The sequence below is a fragment of the Equus caballus genome, chromosome 12 (genome assembly GCF_041296265.1).
Source record: "Equus caballus isolate H_3958 breed thoroughbred chromosome 12, TB-T2T, whole genome shotgun sequence".
Taxonomy (NCBI): Eukaryota; Metazoa; Chordata; class Mammalia; order Perissodactyla; family Equidae; genus Equus; species Equus caballus.
In genome coordinates, this window is record NC_091695.1 from 43560894 (window position 1) to 43570540 (window position 9647).

Genomic DNA, 9647 nt, shown 5'->3' on the forward strand with positions numbered 1-9647 from the left:
TCTCTTCTTCTCTCTTCTCTCATTTTGTCTTTTTCTTCTATTTTCTAAGAGATTTTTATCTTTCACCTCTTCTCTGAAATTGTTTTAAAAATTCCATTATTTTAATTCTCAACTCTTTTTTGGTTTCTGTTCAATGTTTAATTATGGTATCTTTTCAAGGACATAGTTGAGTTCAACAACACTATCAATCAACTGGATATGACTGACATCTATAGACTGTTTCAACAACAACACAATACACATTTTTCCCAAGCTCACATGGAACATTCACCAAGATAGACCACTTGGGCCATAGAAAACACCTTAACAGAACAGAAATCTTACAGTGTATGCTCTCAGACCAAAATGGAATTAAACTAGAAATCAGTAACAGATAATTGGGAAAAGTCCAAAATACTTCGAGATTAAACAACACATGGGTCAAAGAAGAAATCTCAAGAGAAATTTAAAGAATATTTTGAACTAAATGAAAATGAAAACACAACTTATCAAAATTTGTGGGATGTATTGAAAGTAGTGCTTAGAGGGAAATTTACAGCAGTGAACTCATATATTAGAAAGGAAGGAAGATCTAAAATCAATAATCTAGGTTTCCACCTTACGAAACTAGAAAAAGAAGAGCAAATTAAATCCAAAATAAGTGGAAGAAAAGAAATAAAAAGAATTAGAGCAGAAGTCAATGAAACTGAAAAGAGGAAATCAGTAGAGAAAATCAACAAAACCAAAAGCTGGTTCTTTGAAATCTCACCAGAACCAGCAATAGCAATTGCCTAACTCTAAGCCTACTCCAAGCTGGGCAGAAGGGGGAAAAACCTCTCCTGAGAATTTTTAACCACAAGCCAGCCTGAATAAGTTTGCAGCCTGAATTAACAACACCTAGGTGGTCCAAAAGACTCCTAGCTGAAAATTTAAAGTGTTGCAGGATTGGTTGCTCCTCAGGCAGCTGATAAGCACATTTCCTCTCTGGAGGAAATTACTTTTAACCCAATCTCAAAAAATCTGCATTGATAAAATTCTGAGAAATATGAACTCACAGTCACAACTTAAAAATTGCAAGAAAATAAGGCATTGTGAGCAAAGGCCGACATAAACAATAGCCTGCAGAGTCAGGCCTCAAAGACTTGAGATACTGGAATTACCAAACGGAATATAAAATATGTTTTCAATATATTTAAAGAAATAAAATATAAGTAGAGAGCAGGAGAGTATATAAAATGATCAAGCAAATTTGTCATAGAACTTCTCGAAATGAAGAATAAATATTTGACATGTAAAATTCAATGGATGAGTTGGTACAATCACTTAAAAAAAAAAGCACAGCTCAATAGATTGATTTAGCAGCTGAAGAAAGACTGGAAGATAGATCTGCAGAAATTATCCAGAATGCCGGAAATAGGAAATATGAGCTATTAAAACACAAGGAGGATGGAGTAGGGAGGTCTACAGAGTTCCATTAGGGACAAAGAAAATATCTGAAGATATGACTGATGAAAGACACCAATTCATAGAATTAGGAAACCTAAGAAATATTATTAGGATAAATACAAAGAAAACCACACTTAATCACATCACAGTAAAACTGCAGAAAACCAAAGACAAAATATCTTAAAAGCAGCTGGAGACAGAAAGTATCTTCAAAGGAACAATAACAACAAAAAATAGATGACAGCTAACAGCAACAATGGAGACCAAAAGAATAATATTTTCAATATATTGAGAGGAAATAACTATTAACCTAGAATTCTGTACCCAGCAAACAATAGCTTTAAATAAAAAGGGTAAAAAACAACAACAAAAAACTAGAAAAGGTGGGACAAATTTTAGAAAGCACAAAATAAGGTGGTAGAAATATATCCAAGTACGTTAACTACAATAAATAGAAATGACTAAATGCTTCAATTAGAAGACAAAGTGTTATCTAGATTTTAAAAATCCATCTATAGGCTGTTCTTAAGAGACAGAAATTGACTGAAACTACAAGGATAAAAACGGTTAACATATTTGGATTAGAAGGGACCTTTCTCAGCCTAGTAAAGGGCATCTCTTTATATATATTTTTAAAACCCACAAACATATTTTATGGTGAAATATTGAAATTATTCCCTCTAAGGTCAGAAACAAGTCAAGGGTGGCCACTATCATTCCTCCACCCGTACAGCAGGGGCAAGAAAAATAAGAGATATAAACAATTAAAAAGGGAAAACAAAACTGTCTTTCCATAGATTATATACAATACAGAAAACTCAGAAGAATTTACAACTAAATTATAAGTTTTAGATTTGCTGGACACAAAAAGCTATTTTCATAAACCATGTACAATAGCATAACAATGTCAAATACTTAAGAATAAATCTAACCAAGAAAAAAGGTATTATCTTTATGAGAAAAAGTATATAACTATTGAAAATGTTAAATGGAAAGATATACCATGTTCATGAACTGGAAAATTCTATTTCATGTAGATGTCAATTTTCCCCAGACTGATCTATAGATTCAATTGGGTTCCATGCACAATCTCAAAGGGGTTTTTATTGGTGGAACTTGACAAGCTGATTCTAAAATTTATATGGAAAAGCAAAGGCCAAGAATAGATCTTAGGGGATCATACACAGGGTAGATAAAATGACCAGTGGAACAAAATAGAAAAATAAATTGTGATGTATTTGATGGATCACTATACAGCAAGGAAAAGGAATGCCCTACAGCTACACACATTAATTTAGATAAATCTCAGAAACATAATATTGAGTAAAAAAGCAATCACGGAAGAATAAACACAGTATGGTTCCATTTATACAAAATTCAAAAACATGCAAAACTAATACAAACATATGTAATAAAATGACAGAGCAAGGGGATGATTAAGACAGCACCTGTTCCCTCTACCAGGGAGGAGCACAGCAGAGACTTCAAAGGAATTTCTTCAGTGGGGCTGGGGAGGGTGTTGTTTCTCTTTATTTTATAAATACTTTCTTTCTTCTTCCCACTATTTAATAAAGAAACAAGAAAAGATATTCTGGAGGGTGAGGTAAAGCCGAGGAGGAAACAGGAAGTCTGCCGATGCTGATGTACGACACAAAGCCCCAGGCACACCAAGTTCCTGATGGAGCTAAAAAATAGTAATAGAATGTGCCATTTGGAAAAACAAAAAAGTCCTAGCGGCTCAAACCTCTGTGGGCCTGGGCAGGGCCTGTGAGAAGGGTGGGCTTCTCCAAGGGTTCTTGAAGGGCAAGGCTGCCACGTCACTGGAAGGCCCTCCCCACCAGCAGCATTGTAGACTTTCACTTAACCCCATTTTTGGTCCAGCCCCTCACCTCCACCCTCGCCAGTGGCCCCGAGACCCAAAGCTTCTTTGAATAGCCCCCACCTCTACCTCAGAGGCGCAGCTGTTTGGCTGCAAGGGGTGGGGTGGGCCCCGGGGGAGGGGCAGCCTGGCTGCTCCTATCTTTGGGTCTGTCCCTACTGTCAGCCCGGAACCTGGCCTTCCTGGTGCTGGTGGGACTCCTGAGCCTCTCAGGGCTCTGGGGGGCAATCTGGCTGCCTGGGCCCCTCCCTCTGGGAACGCTTGTTTTCAATTCCAATTCTCTGCTAAGAGAGGAAATGAGCCTCTGTCCACATTCCATCTTTCAAGATGTCAGGCTCTTTGATCGACTGCTATTTCCCTCCTATTTTCTTTTTCTCTGTAAATTTATATCTTTTTTATTTCTTTACTGTCATTTTTTATTTTAAGAGGAAGCATAAACCCATGTGTTTAAACCTGCCACATTTAACTGGAATTCTGTTTACTAGATTTGAGTTAAAATGACTAATGAGTGGCTCTTGAAGAGTCCAGGAAGAGGAGCTTAGCCCTTCAGCACCCTCCTTCACAGATGCCTGAGCACCCCGCTTGCTTTCTCCGCCTCGATTGTTCTGCTCACTTCCCTCGGCTGTGCAGGGGTGAAGGAAGCGCAAAGGTCTGGGTTCAGATCCTGCGCCTGCACACACTGCCCCGTGAGCTTATCACATCTGCCCTCAGCCCTTCCAGTTCTTCACCCGCCTAACTGCTGCCCAGTACAGCAGGCTAGCTAGAGGAGGTTCCAGAACGTTGTTGTTCTAGAAATGCTTGTAACTATAAAGCACTGAACCTGGGAAAGCATTTGGATTCTCAAACCCTGGATCGCTACCCGCCACCTTGGCCCACTGGTGTCCCCGACCCCACCCCGCCACGGCCCCAGGAGGCAGAGCCCTGGCCCCTCACACCCTCAGGCATTGTGTGGTTCCCAGGCCTGACGATCAGAGGGACCAAAACAGCAGCACAGGCAACAGTGAGGGACGAGAGACCCACAAAGATGCAGGGAGTCCAAAACCAAGTGGGCGCTTTATTAACTTGGCAAAGGGGCAGCTAGGCTGGCTGAGCAGCCCCTTGCCAGAGCCTCCACTGTACTTGGGGGCCACCAACAGAGGCAGAGTCACAGGGTCCAAGCCCTGGACACCAGGAGTCCAAGCTGGACAGGGGCAAGGGGAAGGATGGGGCTGGAGTTGCCGAAAGCAGGTGTTACATACCAACCCTCTCCTCTCCTAAGGCTGGGGCTGGGCCTGAAATGAGTTATGAGCCCCCTCTCCTGCTTTCCCCGCTCCCTGTACAGCTCTGGCTCTCCCTGGAGTCAGGAAGCCATGAGTCCCACATCAGCTGTGGTCTGGAAGGTGATCCCGTCCCCAGGCAATGGGGAGGCCAGGAAGGGCCAGAGCCAGACGAGGACCCAGCGGGGCCCCAGGGCCGCCTGCAGGTTGTGGTAGGGGCCCAGGTCATAAGAGTGCTGGCCCCGAGCCCACTCCCATGTGGTCTGGCCCCGCAGCAGCAGCATCCCATGGAAGAGCAGGCCAGCCCCGCACAACAGCGCACCCGCGACACATGTGTCGGTCACGAAGGCCAGGGCGAACTGCGCCAGAGACACTCTGCCTGCGAGGAAAGAGCAGAGAGGGTCAGGGTGCAGCAGCAGGCCCAGCCCTCCCAACGCCCAGCTCCTGCCTCCTTCCACCCATCCCTACCCTCCACCACGAAGCAGGCCCCATTCCTCCACTCAGCAAGCACCAAGTCACTATTCCCTGGTCAGCCCGGGCTGGGTGGTGAGAACACACTGGTGGACCGGGCAGACACAGCCCGCTGCCCTAGATATGACTTTAATTCATGCATCACAAATTTGCGAGCACCTCCCAAGCGCTGGACACAGTGCCAGGCACTGGTGAATACCAGGATTAACAGTAGATAGCATCTCTGACCTCGGAGCTCACAGACAGACAGTCAAGAGACCATTTCTCAGTTACTTAATTACAGCTGTGATGTGTGTTACAATGGAAAAGTACAGTGTCTTCTACCATCCTGGCCCACAGTGGGTAATAAGTATCTGCTGAACTAATGAACTACAAGATGCCATGGAACGTTATCCAAAAGGACACGTATAGTATGATGCTCTTTATATGAAATGCCCCAAACAGGCAAATCCACAGAGAGTAGAGGAGTGGTTGCCAGGAGCTGGGGGAATGGGGAGTGACTGCTTAACAGGTACGCGGTGTCTTATTGGCATAATGAGAACATTCTAGAATGAGATGGTGGTGATGGTTGCACAACATTGTGAATGTACTAAATGCCACTGAATTGTACACTTGCAAACGGTTAACATGATGAATTTCATGTTATGTGAATTTTACGTCCATAAAAAAGAGAGCCTATGGGGAGGGAAATGCCATGAACGCTTACTAAAGGCTAACTAAGGGAAGTGGACCTCATCTATTTTGATAAAGTGACATTTTGAGTGGTGCCTGAAGAAGGTTAAGGAGGTATTTGCTAGGTGAAGAGGGGAGAAAACATTCTGCTTGAAGGTCCCGAGACGGGACAGAGAGTTGCCTGCAAGACGAGTGAGAGGACAGTTCTGGAAGCTCAGGAGAGAAGCCCAGGCTGGACATGCAGATCTGCGGGCAGTCAGTACACAGGCGGTTCCGAGACCCCCGCGAGCATGCAGAGTGAGATGAGAACGGCGCTTCGACCTCAGCACCAGGAAACCAGGTCCTTAGGGACCAGATAAAGAAGAGAAAGGGAACCAGAGAGGAAGGGCTGTCGGTGACGCCCGGGGTAGAGCCCTTCCAGGAGGCTGAAAGGTGTTGTGAAGCAAGGAGAGAACTCAGAAGGGTCCTTTGGGTTTTGTGGAGACAGACGCCTGGGGACCACAGCAGTCTCAGGGGAGTGGTGAGAAAGAAGCCAGTTTGGAGCAGGTGGAGGATGGGTGGGAGGTGAGGAAAAGCAGCCCGTGAGCCCAGGCAAGTCCTTCAGGAAGCTTGGCAGCTGACAGAAGAGCGAGAGGAGGCGGCTGTGGGGTGAAGAGGTTTGTATCAGGTGGGAAAACCCAAAGGCAGCCAGTAGAGGGAGCCTGGGGAGTCAGGAGAGGCCTAGGAGCAGGGAGGGGGTCAGACGCCCGGAGAAGCTGGGGGCAGGCAGCCTGGCTCGGAGATCTGAGGGCAGGACAATTCAGGGCGGCCCATCTGATGTCTTGTTTTCTCTGTGACGGACTTTCAAGAGGGGTAGGGGCTTGGAGGCCAGGAAAGTGGGAAGGTTTGAGCTACAATCACTCTGGGGAGCAAGCTTCTGAGAAGCCAGGACAGCCAGGCACGGCTGAGGGCCTGTGGAGGTCAGCAGCCATGAAATGTGGCATGGGACCAACCTGCCACAAAGTACCATGTGTCTGGCAGCTGTCAGCAGCCAGGGAGACACAGAGAAGCCAGGAAGGCACAGCAGGAGATGGAGAGAAGAGGTTTGAGGTATTGGTAGGAGAATGGTAGAAGTGAGCTGGATGTGGGGGCGATGAGAGGGAAGATGCTGACGGACAGAAAGGCGAGGGCCAGGAGCTCAGGGAACAGGTGTCATGGGGTAAAAGAGGAGAGAGAGACAGAAGGAGAGGAGGCAGGGAGCAGAGAGGGGCGACTGATGGGGTGGTTTGGGAGGTGAAACATTTTGGATTCTGACAGTAGGAGAAGGAAATAAAATGGAGGAGGAGGTCAAGAGGCTGGGCCATTGGGCACCGACTGGGCCATCTGCCCAGACTTTCAGATACCCGCGATCTCAACAGCGTCCAGGGCTCACAGAGACTGGGCACCCGAGCCCAAGTCTTCAGTGACCGAGGGGCGTGAGCGGAAGGCCGTGGATGACCACAGGGGCTGGGGGGCAGGGAGGGGCTTGACTTTCTGTGGAGGCCGGGGGTCCTGGAGGAGGGCTGCTCAGGAAGCCGGTGTGGGCAGAAGACACTGACAGTCCCACTGGGCCTCCCCAGGGCTGCAGGGAGGGGGGGCCTTGGGACAGAGCTGAGCCTGGATCAGATGAGGAGACACAGTGACCACTCAGAGTGGTCAGGGAGTTAAGTAAGTACAGGACAAGGTTACAGAGGGGACCGTGGAGAGGTCAGGAGAGAAAGCCCAAAGAGTTTCCGGGGGGGAGAGAACAGAGTTTAAAAGACCAGTGGGCGTTTATCTTGGGTGGTATCAGTGGAAAGAGGAATAAATGTGTCATCTAAAACATAGCCTCGCAACCAGCCTCCTGATGCAAGTCTTCCACTCCCAGCTGCCACAGACTGGACATTCCCTGCCTGCAACTTTCCCTGGCTCCCCACTGCCCAGCAGAGCAGGGGCCATCTCCTTATGCCAGCATCAAGGCCCTTCACCAGCCAGTCCTAACCCACCTCCCAGCCTTAGTTCTCACATTCCCATCAAATTGCCTTTGCTACTCCCTGCCCAACCCCTAAGCGCTGGTTCACACTGATTCTCCCAGCCAGAACTCTGTCCCTGTGTTGAGCCCCCGTATTTTACTGTACTGCGCACTCAGCTGAATGCCAGCTGCCCTCACCCCGATAAATGACACTGGGACTGGGTCCCAGGGTGTTGCCAGGAGAACCAGCGGGAATCCCATCTCCCACCAGAATGGCCCACTACAGGGCCTCCGCCACCCCGTGGAGGCGTCCCAGCTCCCCACCTGTGAGCAGCATGAGCCAGGGCAGCAGGAGGAGCGCGGCGGTGTGCAGGGGCGCGTGCGCACGCAGCAGGGCTGACAGGGCAGGGCCCAGCAGCACAGAGACGTGGAGCAGGACGCCAGCGGCATGCAGCAGCAGGCACAGGAAGGGCCGGTAGTTGCGGAAGCCCACGCAGCGGCCCAGCAGGCGGCAGTGGTGGTCCCGACGCAGGATGCAGACGCGGCAGGCGGAGCAATGCCCGCTGCGTGGCGGCACCTGGCTTTGGCACTGGTAGCAGTAACTGCAGGGAAGGAAGCAGAGGGTCAGTTCCTCCAGCGGCTCTGCGTGCCCCACATCATGCCCCGGGCAGCCCCTGAGCACACCCACCCTCACTAAGCCTCAGGGTCATCAGGGGTCAACGAAGGCTGGACCCCACTGCCCAGGCCCTTCCAGGTCTAGCCCTGAAGCTCTGAGGTCACTTCCAGCGCTGACATCCCCAGTCCTAAGGCCTTTGTCTGGCCTCTAACATCCAGGAGCAAACTTCTCACTTCCTCCACGGCCACCACCTTGGTTCAAGTCACCACGCACTCCCCCCTGAATTATTGCAACAGCCTCTTGACTGCTCTCCCTGACTGCACCTTTGTCCCCTCCTCTATAGTCTCACCAGCAGCCAGACTGATCCTTTTAAAATGGAAGTCAGTCCCTCCTCTGCTCAAAACCCTCCCGTGGCTCTCCATTTCACTTCTAGTAAAAAGCAAAGCCTTCAATGTCCTACAAGGTCTTTACATCTCTAACCTCTCTCCTCCCCGTCTCTCACTCCATGCCAGCCACACTGGCTTTCTTGATATTCCTGGAACAATCTAGACACACAACTGCTTCAGGGCCTTTGCACTATCTGTTCCCTCTGCCTGTAACACTCTTCCCCCAGATTCCCACATGGCTAACTCCCCCACCTCCTTCAAGTCTTTGCTCAGACGCCTCCTTCCAGGAGGTCAGGAATCTGTTTTATTGTACCTCCAGTACCTGGAACAGTACCTTGCACGTGGTGGGTGCTCAGTAAATATGTGTAAGTGAATGAATGATACTCCTTCTGGCCCCACCATCCTAGGTTCAAAAGGAGTTCACTGGCTCTAAGCGGATCCTATTGTAATCTGGTTCTAACATCCTCAGGTCCTAGGGCCCCTCCTCTTGTCCAAGACTCCCGCTTCTTCCTCCCCCCGCCCCTGCCAGATCCCCCACCCCACTCACGCCCAGCCCTGGCCCAGACCGCGGCCGGCCAGCATCACGCCCCGGATGCTGGGATCCGAGCGCAGGAAGAGCCCCACGTTGCCCAGCAGGTTGAGCAGCTGGAAGGCGGCCAGCGCGAGCTGCAAGGTCCGGGCCAGGGGTCCCAGGGGGGGCGGCCCGGGACCCAGCACCAGCACGTAGGCCAGCTCCAGGCCCACTGCCGCCGCCCACAGCGCGGTGAGCACGAGGGGCAGCCGCGCGGGCGCCCACTCCGCGCTCCCGGCCGCCCAAGGCTGCCCCATGGCCTGGACCCACCCGCGGTCGGCTCCCAGCTCCCAGCCGCTTCCGTATTGGGGCGGGGATAGTGGCAGACGGACGTCTGCTACGACCAATAGGAGCGCCGAAGGGATGCGGGGCGCCTTCTGCCTCACACGGAGCGGCCGGCAG

The 9647-nt window shown here is 49.7% G+C and overlaps 2 protein-coding genes across 5 annotated transcripts in view; one reads left to right on the top strand and one right to left on the bottom strand.

Annotated features, from left to right (window-relative positions):
• Positions 1-7547, top strand: part of BBS1 (Bardet-Biedl syndrome 1) — a 26244-nt gene extending 18697 nt beyond the window's left edge. For 2 of the 4 annotated variants that reach the window (XM_023654502.2, XM_023654501.2), the window contains exon 17: positions 5829-7547. In XM_023654502.2, the coding sequence (XP_023510270.1) occupies positions 5829-6062 (234 nt within the window). In that variant the 3' untranslated portion in view covers positions 6063-7547. The remainder of the gene's footprint in view (positions 1-5828) is intronic. The other 2 variants (XM_070230212.1, XM_023654503.2) reach the window with 2 other exon arrangements.
• Positions 2641-9623, bottom strand: ZDHHC24 (zinc finger DHHC-type containing 24). The gene is made up of 3 exons (XM_001491462.7): positions 9222-9623; positions 7997-8274; positions 2641-4939 (listed from the first exon to the last, which is right to left on the bottom strand). The coding sequence occupies exons 1-3, from the start codon at positions 9500-9502 to the stop codon at positions 4644-4646; spliced, it is 855 nt and encodes a 284-aa protein (XP_001491512.2). The 5' UTR covers positions 9503-9623; the 3' UTR covers positions 2641-4643.
• Positions 9624-9647: the final 24 nt, after the last annotated feature.

Coding starts and splice junctions, on each gene's coding strand:
- ZDHHC24 (XM_001491462.7), bottom strand. CDS start 9,502: ATGGGGCAGCCTTGGGCGGCCGGGAGCGCGGAGTGGGCGCCCGCGCGG. Junction 8,275..9,221: donor GGTCTGGGCCAGGGCTGGGC/GTGAGTGGGGTG, acceptor CCTTCCCTGCAG/TTACTGCTACCAGTGCCAAA. Junction 4,940..7,996: donor CTGGCTCATGCTGCTCACAG/GTGGGGAGCTGG, acceptor CTTTCCTCGCAG/GCAGAGTGTCTCTGGCGCAG.